The 17,936-nt window shown below is 59.4% G+C and overlaps 1 protein-coding gene across 4 annotated transcripts in view; it reads left to right on the top strand.

The window, feature by feature from the left end:
• The first annotated feature begins 23 nt into the window (after positions 1–23).
• EMC10 (ER membrane protein complex subunit 10) overlaps positions 24–17,936 on the top strand; it is a 41,573-nt gene continuing 23,660 nt past the window's right edge. Inside the window, exons 1-8 of one of the 4 annotated variants that reach the window (XM_032612900.1) lie at positions 57–238; positions 1,500–1,572; positions 2,424–2,533; positions 3,435–3,539; positions 3,866–4,047; positions 4,208–4,301; positions 5,290–5,376; positions 5,598–5,732. In XM_032612900.1, the coding sequence (XP_032468791.1) occupies positions 125–238; positions 1,500–1,572; positions 2,424–2,533; positions 3,435–3,539; positions 3,866–4,047; positions 4,208–4,301; positions 5,290–5,376 (765 nt within the window). In that variant the 5' untranslated portion in view covers positions 57–124 and the 3' untranslated portion in view covers positions 5,598–5,732. Of the gene's footprint in view, positions 239–1,499; positions 1,573–2,423; positions 2,534–3,434; positions 3,540–3,865; positions 4,048–4,207; positions 4,302–5,289; positions 5,377–5,597; positions 6,775–17,936 lie in introns of those variants that run through there. The other 3 variants (XM_032612901.1, XM_032612899.1, XM_032612903.1) reach the window with 3 other exon arrangements.

The raw sequence follows: 17,936 nt of genomic DNA, 5'->3' as shown, positions 1-17,936 counted from the left end.
CGCTAGTGCGCAGACGCAAAGAGCCGGCGCAGGCGCACGGGCGACGGGATGCGGGCCGTTCCTCCCGGCGTGCTCCGCGGCGCCCGGCTCACTCCAGCCCCTTGGCTGGTGGGACGGGTTCGAAATGGCCGCGCCCGGCGCTGGGGCGACTCGGCTGCTCCTGCTCTTGCTGATGGCGGCAGCAGCCCCCAGCCGGGCGCGGGGTAGTGGTTGCCGGTCCGGGGCCGCTGTGCGGGGGGTGAGTGCTTATTCGCTGTGCACATAGGGCGGGGTTGACGGAAATCGTGGGTCTCGGGCCTTTAGGTCGGTTAAGGTGGGAACGAAGTTGCGCAGGACCGAGAGGGAAGACGAGGTAAAAGAACCGGGGAAAGCGAAGGCTGCAGTTCTGCGCATTCATGAGGCCGCACAACTGGGAGAAAGCGAGAGGATAGTTAGGAAGGCTTTAGCTCGTGAATATGCATAAGGGGGCGGGGCTCATTATGGGATTTTGCCATCCCCTTTCTGGGCCTTAGCTAATCCCATTTTGGTTTTGTATTTTTTGTTTTTTGCGGTACGCGGGCCTCTCACCGTTGTGGCCTCTCCCGCTGCGGAGCACAGGCTCCGGACGCGCAGGCCCAGCGGCCGTGGCTCACGGGCCCAGCCGCTCCGCGGCATGTGGGATCCTCGCGGACCGGGGCACGAACCCGTGTCTCCTGCAGCGGCAGGCGGACTCTCAACCACTGCGCCACCAGGGAAGCCCCCTAATCCCATTTTGGGATGGGACTTTGGCACCTGGGCGTTGGGTGCGGTGAAAACGAGGCTGCACCGAAAGAGAAGGTTGGGGCAAGAACTTCCTTAACATTCGGACGCTAGGGATCGTCAGTCATGAATATGTTTGAGGAGGTGTGGCCCGGGTGGAATCTTGGCAAATCAGACGTCGGGGTGGCTAAAATTAAAGAGGCGGGGGGGGGGGGGCTCTCGGAGGAGTTCCGCCTCCCGAATATGCATGAGGAGGGCGGGATCTTGAGCTCGCGGATTAAAATCTGGAACGAGGTAGCGCAGGCTTGAGGGCGTAGAGAGTTAGGAGAGATGTGGAGAGTTGGAGAAAAGGCAGGCATGGAATCTTGAATGTGCTTGAGAGGGGTGGAACTCGGGCGGCATCGTGGCTACTGGGGCTGTGAAGATGAAAACGAGGTCACGTGGATATTAGCTTGGGAAGGATGCCTTTTAACTCATGAATAATTATGATGCTAGGTGTGAAAGTGACCTGGAGATAGTTGCCTTGGAAACGAGGTTCCGCTATTTTGCAGGCTCTGGTTGTCTCTGGCCCGTCCAGATCATGAATTTTCATGAAATGGGCGGTTCCCGGTGGAATAGTGGGCAAGCGTCAGTGTTTGGATATGGGTATGGAAATAAGGCTCCTGCCGCAGCCTGCGGGTCTGTCTGTCCTGGGGTCCGCGGGTCCTGCCTAACTGAGGGCTCTGATGGTCCTTACCTGGGGCCCTCTCTGTCACCTGCAGGCGGGGGCGGAAAGTCGAGAGGGTGAGGGCTGCGGCGCCGTGGGGCTGCTGCTGGAGCACTCATTTGAGATCGGTGAGTCCAGCAACGTCCTGACCCGGACGCTTACCCAGTGACCTGTGTCAGGAACTCGGGTGCCACTCAGCGTGAGACACGCCATCCATTCACTTACAGCTTTGCACTTGGGAGTGTGTTTGCATTACACTGGGGAGGTGGGGGGCGGCGGCGAACAGAAGCTCTGTCTTTGAAGACTCCCATACCTGTAAGATAAATGCCAGTTTCAGAAAGGTCGGTATGGCAGTAATAACCTCAGAGCAGACTTTGACCAATTGCCCCATGCCCTTCCCTAGTGGTTAGATGTATTAACTCAAACATCTATATTAACTCAGACATCCTCAGAATAGTCACCCAAAATAGGTGTTAGGGATAACCCCATTTTCCAGAAGAGGAAACTGAGGCGCAGAGGGATACCAGACAAGGTCCTTTTACAAGTGAATGGTAGAGGTGGGACATTCTCTAAAGCCCAGCTTAAACTGCCACATTTCAGGCAGGCATCCAGACTCCCAGAGCATAGATGTCAGTGTGGCCCAGGGGCTCATAACCGAGTCTGAGGCCCCAAGCTCTGGGGGCACCTGTTTTAAACACTGAAGCTCGGACCCTCTGCAGACCTCCCCAGTCAGACCCTGGCACCTGCCCAAGAAAGCCCGGTGGTTGGGAGCTCCCGAGCTCTGCAGCCCCTGTGTTCCATAGCTGGGGAAACTGAGGCCCACTTAAGTCACGTGAGCGACTCTGGGTCACCTGGCAAGGAAGAGGCAGGGCTTCAGAGACACGTGGGGCTGTCCCCAGTTTTTAGGTGGGAAGATGGGGGCTCGGGATGGGAAAGCAACCTGGTCACTGCGAGGGCTGACGTCCAGGCTCCCGCACAGATGAAAGTGCCCACTTCCGGAAGCGGGGCTCGCTGCTCTGGAACCAGCAAGATGGCACCTTGTCTTTGTCGCAGCGGCAGCTCAGTGAGGAGGAGCGGGGCCAGCTCCGGGTGAGGACGGGACCCCCCGCTTTGCTGGGGCTGGGGGCACGTGCCTCAGAGCACAAACACGCGTACTCCGGGGCCTCCGCGTGAGCTCTTTTCCTCTGCGCAGCACTCTCTTCCCCGCGGTTTTCATACAGTCGGCTCCTCTTGCTCCGCTAGATTCAGCCAAGGTGCTTCACACTTAGTGCAAGATTTGCTTGTGAGGAGAAAGGGATTCCCACGGCAGCCATGGTTAAGCAGGAGAACGTTACCTCTCCTGTGGCCCTGCTTTGTGGCCTCCTCCAGGTCCGCCTGGGTCCTCCCTAGGGATGCTGTGGGGCTGGCGGGGGCGGCGGGGAGGTTCCAGGCAGCAAGGTAGAGGAGGGGAAGAAGGAGGGCCAGAGGGAACAGCCGGCTTTGGGGGAAAGCTCGAGAAAGCTGCCACAATCCGTTTCCACTCCGTCCCTTTGACCAGTTGGAGCTGCAAGGGAAGCTGGGGACGCAGGCTTTATTCTGGGCGGCTGCGGGCCCATGGGTGCCAGCGCTGTGGGAGAGATCAGGCTGAGGCCCGCCCTGGCCAGCCTTCCTGCGTGGTGCCCACGTGATTCCTGTCACAGTCGCCCACAGTGAGAACTAGCCGCTCATATAACCGGGGAGGTCGGGTGTGGGGCTGGACCCAGACCTGCGGGAAGTGTCCTCGGGACTTACTCTGTCGCTGGGCTGGCCTCTGTTCTCCTCGTGGTGGTCTCCCCCCGGGTGGGGCACCCAGTGGGAGGAGTCTTGGGCTTGGCCGGGCCAGGGAGTGGGGAGTGCAGGCTGGGCGAGACTGGGGAAGGGCCTTCCTGGTTGTGGGCCCAGTGGGTGTCCAGACCGGGTGGGGGCTGGGCACTGTCCCTCTCACTGCCACCCTCCCCTCTCTGCCCTGCAGGATGTGGCGGCGCTGAACGGCCTGTACCGTGTCCGGATTCCACGGCGGCCTGGGGCCCCTGACGGCCCAGAATCTGGTGGCTACGTCTCCTCCTTTGTCCCCGCGGTGAGTCGGTGATGAGGTCAGCCCCCGTCCTTGCTTTTCCCACCCGCTCTAGCCTGGGTTCTACCCTTTGGCGCTCCAGCATTTAAGGACCTCGCCTTGCCCTCAAGGGTCTCCTGGGCGGGAGGGGGACAATCCAGTTGGTGGGCCCTGGGGAGGCCGTTGCTTCTGCTGGAGGTTGGCAGGGGGCCATGGAGGGCTTTGAAAGATGCTTTGGGCGCCCTGTGGGGTGGGGAAGGAGGCTTGAGGGGGGTGGCTGGTGTCAGCGAGGCCTGGGCAGCAGCCCCTGCTGGCCTCCCTCCTCTCACCCCCCTCCTCTCCTCCCCCAGTGCTCCCTGGTAGAGTCGCACCTCTCGGACCAGCTGACCCTGCACGTGGACGTGGCCGGCAACGTGGTGGGGGTGTCTGTGGTGACATACCCTGGGGGCTGCCGGGGCCACGAGGTGGAGGACGTGGACCTGGAGCTGTTCAACACCTCAGTGCAGCTGCAGCCGCCGGTCCCGGCGCCAGGGTGAGTACGGGTGCGGGGCGGTGGGCAGAGCCAGCCCTGTCCCCGCTGGACCGGCCTTCCGCTGCCTCTCACTCTGGCCCTGCCCCTCCCCCACCCTTCCAGGGTGCCGCGGGGTCTCCCGGCCCCTCATCCCCTCTCCTCCTTCTACCCCCACCCACAGGCCCGAGACAGCAGCCTTCATCGAGCGCTTGGAGATGGAGCAGGCCCAGAAGGCCAAGAACCCCCAGGAGCAGAAGTCCTTTTTCGCGAAATATGTGAGTGGGGTTCTGCCCGCCCCCGGCCCCTTCCCCAGCGGCTCCCCTCTCCCATCCTGAGCCCCCCTGCCCTGCTCCCCTCGCCCACGGCCCTCCGCTGGGCCTCCAGTGTGGAGGGCCTGCTTGGCTCCTCCGGCGTGTCTGTGCGCGTCCTCCTGGCCCCTGGCTTGAGCCAAGGCCTGGACAGAGGGGTGAGGATTGGAGCCCCGCACCCTGGCCTGCCGGCGTCGGCTTGTGGCGGTGCTCACGGGGCATCCGGTCTCAGCAAGTGGCCGGCCCGGAGCTGGGCAGTGAGGGGGACTGGGGACAGCCCCTTGGGTGCTGCGCTGGAGCACACAAAGCACAGGCAGTGTCAGGCTTGCCTGTTGGGAGGGAGCGCACTGAGGAGGGTGTGGTCAAGGGAGGGGCGGGGTCCGACCTTGGAGGAGGCTGGGACCAAGGTCTGGGGGAGAGGATGAGGCCTGAAGCAGGCTGTGAGGCTGGGGTGTGGGGGGCACACGGCAGAGACCTCGAAGGAACAGGGAGGTTTGGAAAGGAGGGAGCGGGTGGGCTCCGCCAGCCAGGCCGGGGGGGTGGGTGGAGGGGCTGTGCCGGGAGGTGCCCGGGAGGCTGGGAGCTGGCAGCTGAGGGTGAGCCTGTGCTGCTAGAGCAGCTCTTGAGGCCCAGGGCCCTGGGCGCTGGGGGTGCTGGGGCTGGAGGAGGTGGTCCCACCCCAGGCAAGGGCAGGTGACAGTGGAAGCCAGTGTGGCTGGGCCCTCGGGGCCTCGGGTGGGAGGATGCCGAGCCTGACTGCGCTGAGCGCCGTGTGCGTGGGGCCTTGGTTAGTGTGCCGGGAGCTCCTGATGTCAGGAGAGCCTAACTGCCGAGCTGCGGGGAAACTGAGGCCCAGAGAGGCTGAGAGCTCGCCCACCCCTGGCTCTGCCCTCCCTGATGGCCGCGGGACGCCACAGCCGCCACTGGCCCTGACCTGCGCCCCCTCCCTCCTCAGTGGCACCTCATCCTGGGGGGGGCCGTGTTGCTCACAGCCCTGCGTCCTGCTGCCCCCGGGCTTGCACCGCCACCGCACGAGGCCTGAGTGAGGACCGAGCCCCCTCCCGCCTCCCCCGTCCCTGCACCCCGCCAGCCCTTCCCCAACCCGTAGTGGAGTAGGGGACCTGGGCCCCCTTCCCTCACTGCCTCCCCTCACGTTGGCCCCCGCCTTCCCCACCCTGGGCCGGACACTGCTTATTCTCCCCTCTCTTCTCTCTGTCTCCCCGTTTGTCCGTCTGTCCTTCTGCCATCCTGTCTGGCTCACAGTGGATGTACATCATTCCCGTGGTCCTGTTCCTCATGATGTCGGGAGCACCGGACGCCGGGGGCCAGGGCGGGGGCGGCGGCGGCGGCGGAGGCGGTGGCCGGTGAGGGGCCCAGGGTCCGTGAGTGCCCCGTCCTCTTTCGCTCAGCGGACGCCCTTCCTGCCCAGCGTGCTCGTGTCCTTGGTCATCACGGAAGGATTTGCCGGCCCCTCCTGTCTCCCCGTCGCATGAGGGTAGGAGAGCGCCCCCTCCCCAGGAATCCCTTCCCTCTGGGCCTTGGCGTCACTGGTGGCGGAAGGGCGGCAGGTTCTGGGTCCTGCTGCACCCCGCCCTCCCCTGTGGCCCCGCTGTAGCCCCAGAGGCTTCCCTTTGCCACAGGATAGAGCCCAAGCTCCTGGTCCAGCTCTGACCTCACTTCTGGTTCCCCCCACCCCACCCCCTGAGGCCTGCAGTTTGGGAACATGCCTAGTTCTCTCCAGCCGCTGTGCCTTTGTCGTGGTCTTCTCGCCCTGCCTGGCCAGGTTAGATGATACCCCTAACTTGTCTGACACTGGATTGGGACACCAGCCTCCTGTCTGTCTGCCCTTGAGGGCACCCTGGGGCTCCTCGCAGCCCAGAGCTGGCACAGAGCAGGGGTGGGCTGGCCACGGGTGCCCCCTTTTCCATCCCTCCGTGCAGCCCTGTCCCCTGTTTTGGCCTATATCTGCCCACGGCTGTTAGTGGGAGTTGAGAGTTCCTGCCATCAGGATGCCAGGCCCTCCATAGGCTTCTGGGCTTGAAGAAGTGATGTTGAAAGTCAAAACAAACGTTTAGTGGAGTCAGGGGCCAGATGATGTAAATAGAATCCCTTTCCTGGCCTGGGTATCTTCCCTGGGACTTTGCTGGGTCCTTGCTATCTATCTCCCCTCCTCCTTTTGTCTGTTTAAAAACACTGACAAGGCAACATATTGAAATAGGTAAACATTTTGGAAAGTTACAACTTGCAGCAACCCAGTGCAACTGTTGACTTGGCTAAGAGGCGGTCAGGATGTACCGGCACTGCTGAGTTCCCCTGGTCACTGTGTGTGCTATTCAGAAACACCAAAAAATGGCCGCCGTTGTCATGGTAACAGCTGCGTCAGGCTCCACGGTGTCTGTATAGCAGTTTATTAAACTGTCCCCCAAACGTTCAACGTTCAGCTTGCCTCCTGCTTTACGTGGTTATAAATAGCGCGACGTCGCGGGTCTGTCGCTGATCTGCCTGTGGTGTGAGTTTGAATGACTTCCCGCAGACTCGTGACTCGAAGTAGAATACCAAGGCAGATTAGAGACGTTTTGTGAACGGGGGAAACGGCCGAGGAAGGTGTGCAGTGGAGCCTTGTCTCCCTGGTCACTTGATCATTTTAGTCCATTTGTTTTCCCTCCCGGAGTGTCTGTGCGGACACCAACAAACAGGAACGTGTGCTCTTTCCCCCTCCTCGTAGCAAAAGTACCACGTTCGAGGTTGTACACTGTCCCGTGCTTGCCACTTGCCTCGTGCGCTGTATCTTCTGCAGTTCTTTCCTTGCCCAGAGAGTGGCCTCGTCCTTCGCGCGCCGCCAGAAAGGGACGTTGCGCTCATTCAGCCTGCTCTCCTCCAACTGACTTTCTCTCGAAATGCACACGTGCCCGTGGAGCGTGGCAGCACTATTGGGATTTTCTGAGAACTCTTCTTGTGCTGTGCTCCATGGCAGCATTTGTGTTTTTGAATTCCTCTTGTGATTTAGCTGACACTGCTGAGACCTCCGTGTGCCACCTCCGTCCTCTGATGCTCCTGGACCCTGATCCTGCTGCGCCTCTTCCCTGCAGCCCCGTGGGAGCTCAGAGCCCACCCCCTGGGGGGCCAGCCACGCCCCTCTGCACAGTGACAAGTGGCCTGAGAGCCCCAAAGCCTCCCACTGACTCACATTGCCTTGGTATTTTTTTTAATTAATTAATTTTATTTATCTTATTTTTATTTTTGGCTGCATTGGGCCTTTGTTGCCGCGCGCAGGCTTTCTCTAGTTGCGGCGAGTGGGGGCTACTCATCATTGCGGTGCGCGGGCTTCTCATTGCGGTGGCCTCTCTTGTTGCAGAGCATGGGCTCTAGGCGTGTGGGCTTCAGTAGTTGTGGCACAGGGGCTCAGTAGTTGTGGCTCGCGGGCTCTAGATCGCAGGCTCAGTAGTTGTGGCGCATGGGCTTAGTTGCTCCGCGGCATGTGGGATCTTGCCAGACCAGGGCTTGAACCCGTGTCCCCTGCATTGGCAGGCAGGTTCTTAACCACTGCACCACCAGGGAAGCCCCCATTTTGATATTTTTTAGTGGCTCGAGGTTTGAGGTCTTTGTCAATCTGATTACATTATTTTTATTTATTTATTATTTATTTGGCCGTGCCGGGTCTTAGTTGCACATGCGGGATGCGTAGTTGAGGCGTTCGAGCTCTTATTTGTGGCATGTGGGATCTAGTTCCCTGACCAGGGATCGAACCCAGGCCCCCTGCATTGGGAACGTGGAGTCTTAGCCACTGGACCATGAGAGGAGTCCCACATTCTTTTTTTCTTAGACTTTTTTTGACTGCTCTCAAGCTACCAGGGTTACCCTGTGGCATATTCTCGTCAGTGTCCGAGCTCGTGCAGGCTCCCTGGGGCTCTCTTCTGATTAAACTTCTCATCTAATTCTTGCCCATCCCTGGAGAGCTTAGTCACTGTTTCTTTTCTTTTCTTTTTTTTTTTTCGGTACGCGGGCCTCTCCCGTTGTGGAGCGCAGGCTCAGCGGCCATGGCTCACGGGCCCAGCCACTCCACAGCATGTGGGATCTTCCCGGACCGGGGCACGGACCCGTGTCCCCTGCATCGGCAGGCAGACTCTCAACCACTGCGCCACCAAGGAAGCCCTAATTTTAGTATTTTTAAAGAATCTTTGCCACCCCCAAATTGTGCATTGTAGCAGGTAGCTTCTGGAAACAGTTCTAGAGGTTTCTTTATTTAGCCCATCAGAGAGACTCCAGGTGAGGATCAAGGGCCAGTGACTGGGGCCTCTTGGGCTGTGAACCATTCACCTTTGCTTGCACCCAGCTTCCATTCAGCAAGGTCACTGCAGAGGAAACAAACTCAGTTTGGCCCAGTTCCTAGAAATAGGCTCCCTAGCAAATTGTGTAAACCAAATCCCACTCTCCTTCATTTCCCAGAGCAGCGACACGTGCATTTCCATGGCAGTGCAGGAGAGAACCTGCCCGTAGCATGACTGGAAAACACCCTCGAAGTCTGGAGATTTAAGTTGGCACACCAAGAAGCTTGCCGACTGTGATGTTTATGTATTGGTTAGGAGTCAGGTTTTTAATTTTTACAGAATTTTGCAAATTCTCCCCCTCCTCTCCCGCAGCCCCTCTGCCACCCCCTGGCACTGTCCTTTCTTGTCGGGGTCATTCCCAGTGTTTATTAGAGCTGGTTGCAGTTTTGTCCTTTGCCAGTAGGTGGTGATGGAAGATCACACCGAGTCTGAGAATGCCTCTCGGGCGGTACCGGGGGAGGTCAGGCATCACGCTGACCCATGTGGTCCGTCTCAGCGGAGAGAAGGACCCTAGAGGGGGCACTGTCGATCCTTTGGGAGGTTGGGGTTCCCATGAAGTCTGTGTCTTAGCAGATGCTGGTCCTCAGGAACACCAGGCGCCTATTTTCTCATCTGTGAAGTGGGGTCGTGTGAGGTCCTCCCAGCGGCCGCTGTGCTTCACGCTGCCTGAGGAAGAGAACATGGTGGAGGGTTGGGAAGGGGAACGGAGCAGAGGCAGCAGCCCCCTTCTCAGCAAGCTCAGGCCGGAGAGTCAAGAAGCAGCAGATTCCCAGCCAGCTGTAGGGCGGCCCACCCTGTCCTGGCCCTGCCACTTACTTGCTGTGAGTCTTTAGGCAGCTTGCTCCCTGCCTCTGAGCCCGGCCTCGTTTCGTCCTCCCCGCACCTGGGGCAGACTTGATCCCTCCAGGCAGTGTCCAGAGCCCCGGGCAGACAGAAAGAGAGAGAAAAATGGGTGTCACAAAGGCCCTTCCACCTCGGGGACTCAGGCCTGACAGCCCGGCCCCGGGCTCCCTGGGTTGACTCAGCCATCTGCTCAGAACTTGGAAACCTCAGAGCCACAAGGGCAGGAGAGGGAAAGGGAGAGAGGAGCCCCTGGAGCCCTCAGGGCGAGGACGCGTGGGGGAGGGGGCGCTGGGCAGGGCAGGGCAGGGGCCTCCAGAGACGAGAGAGGAGATGAGAAGACAGATTGGGAGAGGAGACAAAGGAAAGAAGGAGAGAGACTGAAAGAAGGTGCGAGGGGCTAGAGAAAGAAACTGTAGAGTGAGAAAGAGGAGGGATGAGGGGAAGGAGAGATTCAGCGAGGAGAGGAGAGAGAAGAGACGGATGTGAGGAGGGGAGAGGGGGCCACTCAGAGGGGAGGACAGGCAGAGAAGTGGGAGGAGCAGAGACAGGGAGGCCCCGAGAGAAGGGGGCAGAGAGGGAGAAACAAGGAAAACAGGTGGGAAGAGAGCTGGGGAGGGATGGGGAGGGGACGGGGAGGGAGAGGGTCGGAGAGAGAAAGGAGGAGGAAGAAAGAGGAAAGGAACAGAGAGAGGGGAGAGAAGAGGCGGGGCGGCCAGGAGCACAGAGGGGAGGAGCGGGAGGATGAGCAGACAGAAGAGGAAACGGAGGGAAGAGGGGGGAGGGGCATTGAGACCAGAGGGGGGGAAGCAGGAGAGGGGGGAGGGGCATTGAGGCGGGGGGGGGGGGGGGGCGGAGCAGGAGAGGGGGGAGGGGCATTGAGACCAGAGGGGGGGAAGCAGGAGAGGGGGGAGGGGCATTGAGGCCGGGGGAGGGGGGGGAAGCAGGAGAGGGGTGAGGGGCATTGAGACAAGAGTAGGGGGAAGCAGGAGAGGGGTGAGGGGCATTGAGACCAGAGGGGGGGGAAGCAGGAGAGGGGGGAGGGGCATTGAGACCAGAGGGGGGGGAAGCAGGAGAGGGGTGAGGGGCATTGAGACCTGAGGATGGGGAGCAGGAGGGGGGAGGGGCATTGAGACCAGAGGGGGGGAGCAGGAGAGGGGGGAGGGGCATCGAGACCAGAGGGGGGGAGCAGGAGAGGGGGGAGGGGGCATTGAGACGGGGGGGGGGGGGAAAAAGCAGGAGAGGGGGGAGGGGCATTGAGACCAGAGGGGGGGGAAAGCAGGAGAGGGGGGAGGGGGCATTGAGACCAGAGTGGGGGAAGCAGGAGAGGAAGAGGCAAGTGGTTTTGAAAGAGAGAAAAGGGGCGAACTGGAGCGGGGAGGATGAAGGGAGCAAGTGGAAAAAAGGAAAGAGGCAGAGGAGAAGCAAGATAGAGAAAGTAGAAGGGAGACAGGAGAGGAGAGAAAGCCAAGAGACACAGGAGCGGGAGAAAGAAAAGAGGGAGACAGGGAGGCTGGAGGAGAGAAGAGATGGGGCGAAGGGGGGAGAGAACCGCTCAGGAGAGAGACCCGAGAGGGAGGGGACGAGCCGGGAGACAAGCGGAGAGAGAAGGGGTGTGAGCCCTGGGGAGGTTCCCAGAGAGCCGGGGTGGGGGGGAGAGAGGGAGAGATTCAGGGAGACCCGAGAGGGAGGGGAGGAGAGACCGAGGAAGAGAGAAAAGGATGGAGGAGATACGGTAAAAAGAAGATGAGAAGAGAATGAGTGAGTGTGTGTATATATGTGTGTAAGAGAGAGAACGGGTGTGAGAGACGGCACGGAGAGAGACAGAAAGAGAGGCAGAGAGAGTGGGAGAGGAGGAAAGGAGAGAGAAAAGGATGGAGGGAGGGGGGAGAGAGGAGGAGGAAAAGGGAGAGAGAGGCGTCCTGCCAGTGTCACACACACACACACACTCTTGGAGGCCAAGGGGAGGGGCGGAGGGGGGGAGGTCCAGGCTGAGGAGAGGATGGAGGGAGGCCAGCGGGGAGGCACGCGGTGGCTAGAAGGGACCGGGAACACGGAGGAAATGAGAAAAGTGGAAAGTAAGGCGAGACTAGGCTGCAGCGCGAGGCCAGGAGGCACCGGGAGGGGTGGGCGGTGGCTCTTCAGACCCCAGCCAGGCCCACGGAGGACAGTCTCCCTCCTCGACACCCGGGCGGCCATCCCGAGGGCATTTGGTGACTGAGGGAGGAAGAGAGTGACAGCAGGGAAAACAGAACAAAGCCAGAGGTGTGACAGGAAAGAGCCAGGTGAATAAAGAGGGAGAGAAGGAGTGGGGCTCAGAAAGGAGAATGGGGGAGAGAAGGAGTGGGGCTCAGAAAGGAGAAGTGAGGAGAGAGGGAATGGGGCTCAGAAAGGAGAATGGGGGAGAGAAAGAGTGGGGCTCAGAAAGGAGTAGTGGGGAGAGAGGGAATGGGGCTCAGAAAGGAGAATGGGGGAGAGAAGGAGTGGGGCTCAGAAAGGAGAATGGGGGAGAGAAGGAGTGGGGCTCAGAAAGGAGAAGTGGGGAGAGAAGGAATGGGGCTCAGAAAGGAGAATGGGGGAGAGAAGGAATGGGGCTCAGAAAGGAGAAGGGGGAGAGAAGGAATGGGGCTCAGAAAGGAGAAAGGGGGAGAGAAGGAATGGGGCTCAGAAAGGAGAAGGGGGGAGAGAAGGAGTGGGGCTCAGAAAGGAGGAGGGGGAGAGAAGGAGTGGGGCTCAGAAAGGAGAAGGGGGAGAGAAGGAATGGGGCTCAGAAAGGAGAATGGGGGAGAGAAGGAGTGGGGCTCAGAAAGGAGAAGGGGGGAGAGGAGTGGGGCTCAGGAGAAGGGGGAAGAGAGTGAATGGGGCTCAGAAAGGAGAAGGGGGGAGAGAAGGAGTGGGGCTCAGAAAGGAGAAGGGGGGAGAGGAGTGGGGCTCAGAAAGGAGAAGGGGGGAGAGAAGGAGTGGGGCTCAGAAAGGAGAAGGGGGGAGAGAAGGAGTGGGGCTCAGAAAGGAGAAGGGGGGAGAGAAGGAGTGGGGCTCAGAAAGGAGAAGGGGGGAGAGAAGGAATGGGGCTCAGGAGAAGGGGGAGAGAAGGGGTGGGGCTCAGAAAGGAGAAGGGGAGAGAGAAGGAGTGGGGCTCAGAAAGGAGAAGGGGAGAGAGAAGGAGTGGGGCTCAGAAAGGAGAAGGGGGAGAGAAGGAGTGGGGCTCAGAAAGGAGAAGGGGGAAGAGAGTGAATGGGGCTCAGAAAGGAGAAGGGGGGAGAGAAGGAATGGGGCTCAGAAAGGAGAAGGGGGAGAGAAGGAATGGGGCTCAGAAAGGAGAAGGGGGAAGAGAGTGAATGGGGCTCAGAAAGGAGAAGGGGGGAGAGAAGGAGTGGGGCTCAGAAAGGAGAAGCGGGGAGAGAGGGAGAAACTGAGGGAGACAGAGAGGAGGGAAGGGAAGGTTTGCCCCCTCTCGAGTGATAACGCGCTAAGTCACGGGACAGTGTCCCCGTGTCCCAGTTAACGATGAGCTGCAGGCGGCAGAAACGTGCAGCTGATGGTCCCAGGACCTGGCAGAACATGAAATGAATTCCGTAAGCTGTGAAACATTAATCACAGGACCGTCTGTTCCGAGACAGGATAAAAATACCACCAGCGCGGGGACGCAGCCGTCCCGCCCACGTTGGTTACCGCACGGGCCTCCCCAGCTGTGGGAGTCGAGCAAGGACGGGACAGGGACGGGGGACGGGGGCAGGGAGAGCGGGGAGGGGAGACGCTGCAAACCCCAGGTGTATGGGAGCAGGTGTGGGAGAAAGAGACCATGAGAGACGGAGACGAGGCATGCGGTGAGGGCTGAGGGGGCGGTTGGCCCCTCACGCCAGGGAAGGGAGGGCACAAGGACAGGGTGGTAGGAAGGGCAGCGCCGGGAGAGAGGCGGGGAGCGGGGGTAGACGGCGGAGGAGAGAGTCAGGAGTAAAAAGCCAATGGAAAGAAGATACAAGGAAAACTGAGTGAGAGCGAGGCTAGGAAGGGAAGGAAATAGGAGCCCCTGTGGGGGACATGGGAGGAGCAGGAGAGGCTGGTGTGAGAGGTAAACGTGAGGAATAGGGACGAGGCGAAGGGGACAAGGGTAGAGAGAGGAGACACCGCAGCAGCCGAGGAAGGGGGAGCGGAGGGCTAACCCGAGAGCCCAGAGCGGGAAGCCCAGGGCTGGGGACTCCGCACCCCATCCCATCGGGGGTAGAAGGATGGACGGGGTGGGCGCCAGGAGCGGGGGGCGGGGCAAGGGCAGAAGGAAAAGCAGAAGGGCTTCCAGAAAGGCTGAGAGTGACAGAGCAGGGGAGTCGAGCTGGGGCTGCGGCGGAGGAAGGTGTAAAGGACGGATAGGAGCGCGGTTTAAGGAAGAGAAGTGGGGTGGGGCGGAGCGTGGGGGTGCGTGAATTAAAGAGGAAGAAACTGAGGATCAGGGTGAAAGACAAGGGTGAGAGGAAGGAAACCTGTGAGCGGGTGGCTGTGGAGAGACGGACAAATGGACAGAAGGTCGAGACAGATCAGAAGGGGGAGGAGGAAGTGGGAGGAGGAGGGGGAAGAGGAGGAGCGACTGCAGGAAGAAAGAATGAAAAGGACCTGATCAAGGTGTGCGCGAAGCAAAGGCAACACTGAGGGAAGTCCTTTCCGGCAGGACGATGCGTGTGTCAAGAGAAACGGTTGGGGCAGAGGCAGAGGAAGTGTGTGAGAGACAGGGGCAGGAGAGAAAGAGAGAAAAGATGGAGCGAGAGGTGCGGAGAGAACGAGGTCCAGAAAATGGGAGGGAGGGGAGAAAGAGCTAGTGAGAGAGAGAGATTGGGAATCGGAGGGAGATCCAGAGAATGGGGGAGAGAGGGGGCCAAGTGGCGGGCGATTCTCCCCCCCCCCACCCCCCGCCTGAGCCTCAGTTTCCTCAGCTGCTTCTCGGGGGCGGGGGCGGAGCAGAGCGTGCAGGGAGGTGAGGGAGGGGGCCACGAGGGCGACAAGTCAGGACTCAACGACCAGAAGCAGAATGAGCGCTCCCTCCTCCCTCCCGTGGGCATGTTCTAGCACTGTCTATCCTACTTTCTCTCCTGGTCTCCTTCAGTCAGCCCTCCCTCCCCCGCCCTAGGGAGTGGCTATTGTGATCCACATTTTTTTTTCCCCAAAGAGGAAATCCAAATGGAGCCCCAGTCGGTCATCAGCTCGCGGTGCCCAGCACCATGACGTGAAGATGATGGGCCCTTTCTACAGCCGTGGTGGCTGAGGTCGCTGCCTACATCCCTTCCTTCTGGAAAAATTGAGAGCTTCCGCTGCAGAGAAGGAAGAGGAGGGGGCAGGGGAGAACACAGGGTATGAGGAGAGGCAGCAGCCCGTGTGAGCTGCCCAGCACGCAGTTGGTGCTTAATTAGTGCCCCTACCCTTTCCTGGTGGAGGACGTGGAGAGCAGGAAGGGAGAGAAGAGGCGGTAGAGAGGAAGGGAATGGGAGAGGGAGAGAGTGTGAGGAGGGGACGCTGGGCTTGTGAAGAGCCTGGCACACAGCTGGTGCTCAATCAATGCCCATTCATTCCCTTCATCAGGAGAGAGGAGCCAAGTCAGAAAGGAAGTGAAGAAACCACCACAGAGGAGAAACGGGAGGAAAGACAGCCAAAGGAGGGAGGGCCAGGGGTGGAAATAGCTAGGCGTACGGTTGGTGCTCTTCAGTGTTGGTTCTCTTCCCGGGAGAAAGAAGACAGGAAGAAAAGGAGCGGGGAGGGGAAACGCCAGCAGAGAGAAGGAACAGGAGAAGCTGTGCTGGAAGGAGACAGTGTAGGTAAAGCAGTGGGCATACAATAGGCACTTAATAAATGCCTGTCCCCCTTCCTAGCAGCGAGCAGAGGAGGCAGCCAGGAGGAGGAAAGCAAGCAGAGAGGGAGAGAGAAGGGAGCGCAGGCCCTATGGGGCAAGCCAGGACAGACAGACAGCTGATAGGAGTAGCACACAGCAGGCACTCAGTACATGCCTAGTTCCTCCCCCAGGAGAGAGCTGACAGGGCAGAGAGGAAGGGGAGAAGCTGGAGGAGAGCAGGAACCAGGGAGAAGAGAGGAAATGAGAAAGAGACCATGCGAGTGTGTGGGTGAGGCACACAGGAGGTGCTCAATGAATGCACACTGTCTTCCTTGGAAGAGAAGGCAAACAAGAGGAAGAGGAAGACACTGGTGAGAGGAAGGTTGGCCGAGGAGGCAATAGGGTGGAGCAGAAGGGAGGAGGTGATGTCAGAGGAGGCCGTTCCGGCAAATCATGGGGCACACAGAGGTGCTCAGTTAATGCTTGTTCCCTTCCCCGAGGAAGGCCCAGAAAACACAGGAAGGGAGAAGCTGGCAGAATGAGCGGGGCAGGGAGAAAGAGGCAAGAGAAGATGAGGTGGGGTGTAAATTGCCTGGCATACAATAGGTGCTCCATAATTGCTTGTTTTCTTCCCCCAAGAAAGGAGAGACAGCAGAAAATAAGAAGTCAGAGATGAAGGAACAGGGAGAATCGAGGGGGAGGGGGAGTGGAAGGAAATTACCAGGCACACAATAGGTGCTCTATAAATGCCCAGTTCCTCTCCTGGCAGAGAGCAGAAAGAAGCAGAGGACAGCAGAAACCACGGGTCAGTGGAGATGAGAGGGTGAGAGGAGAATAGAGAAAGCACAAGCAATTGCTTGGTATACCATAGGCACTCAATAAATGTGTTCCTTGCCTTGGCAGAGAGCAGAGAGCCCAGAAAGACAAGGAGAGGACAGAGAACAGACAGGGAAGGGAAACGATGTGAGGAAGGGCGAGATGGTGTGTAAACTGCCTGGCACACAGTAGGTCCTCAATATATGTTCATTCCCTCCCCTAGGAGGGAACAGAGTCAGAAAGGAGAGGAAATGAATAGAGAAGGAAGAAAAGAATTGGGGGAGAAAAGGGTGTATATAATAAGAGAGGAGACAGGGTTTGTAAATTCCCTAGCACACAGTAGGTGCTCAATAAATGCCCATTTCCTTGCAGGAGAGACCAGGCAAATCAGGAAGAAGGGAAAGGAAACGGGGTGGAAGGGACAGGAGAGCAAAAAGAGTATAAGGTGCAGAGACAGTGTATGGAAATTGCCTGGCAAACACTAGGAACTTAATAAATGCCCATCTTTTCCAAAGAAGGGAGCCAGAAGCCCAGGAAGAACAAGCAGAGGGCACAGAGGAAGGGACAGGGGAGACAAGAGGGTGTCGGGAGGGGCCGGAGGCATTTCAGGTACATCCAGCAGGTGCTCCGTAAATGCCTGTCCCCTTCCCCGGCAGAGCAGAAAGCAGGCTGGGAGTGGGCAGAGACCCCAGAGGGAGGCTGGAAGGAGGAGGTCGAGGGAGGAGGGAGAGTCTGAGGGTGGAGGCCAAGGCCAGGCTTCTGGTGGCCGCCCCTCCCCCCCAACACCGGGGCCCAGCCAGCCCAGCCCCCAGCTGCCCCGACAGAGTCAAGGCCCTGTCAGGACAAGGGCCCGTTGTCTGGGGCCTGGCACCGCCTGGCGGGTGGGGGAGGGGGCTGCCCAGACCAGTCTGCCGTGTCTGGGGGGATGCGGGGCACCGTCTAATCTCTGTCTCTCGACCTCCCAGTCTCTCTCCGTGTCTCCGCATCTCTCTGTCTCTGAGATGGAGATGTCGCCCTGTCTCACTCTCTGTGTTTCTCCGCGTATCTAGGTCCTGCTGTCCCACTGGCTCTCCCATCTCTGAGTCTATGGCCCCCATCCCCGTCTGTCTTTCTGTCTCTGAGTCCCTGTCTCTTGCTCTCTCTGGGTCTCCCTCTGCATCCATCTCTCGGTTTTTCTCCCCATCTCCTCCAGCTGTCTCTCAGCCTCTGTTTCTTGCAGTCTCTGGCAGGGAGGAACCCCGACCCCGACCCCAGCCCCGGGTTTCCGACCTCCACCTACCCGGGTTCAGGGCGGGGGTGCTGAGCTCAGAGGCAGAGGAGTAAGAGAGGAAAAGAGGCGAGAGGAGCGGAGAGGTGAGGACAGAAACAGCTTTATTCAGCAGAAACCGCGGCAGAGGCCCCAGGCGGCCTCCATACGGGGCGATGGAGAGGTAGGGTCAGAGAGAGACGGGGAGAGAAACTCTGGGAGAGGCAGAGAGACAGAGACAGGGAGCGACTGAGAGAGACCAAGAGAGAAGTGAGGAGAGAGACAGACAGACAGACACACACACACACACACACACACACACACACACACACACACAGGGAAGAAGGGAGAGTGACGAGGCGGAAGGGTCAGAGATGGGGAGACAGAGACAGACAAACAAATGGAAAGAGGAGAGATACACAGAAAGAGATGAAGAGAGATTAGATAGACATGGGAAGACAGAGACGAGAGAGGATGTGGCAAGAGAGACAGAGAAAGAAGGACAGAGGCAGAGTTAGGAACAGGATGGGGAGAAATGGAGAGCGGGAGGGTCGGAG

This window comes from Phocoena sinus, chromosome 19, assembly GCF_008692025.1.
Source record: "Phocoena sinus isolate mPhoSin1 chromosome 19, mPhoSin1.pri, whole genome shotgun sequence".
In the NCBI taxonomy this organism is placed as follows: domain Eukaryota; kingdom Metazoa; phylum Chordata; class Mammalia; order Artiodactyla; family Phocoenidae; genus Phocoena; species Phocoena sinus.
The sequence above is the reverse complement of the archived record's forward strand: the minus strand, read 5'-3'. Positions and strand labels throughout refer to the sequence as shown.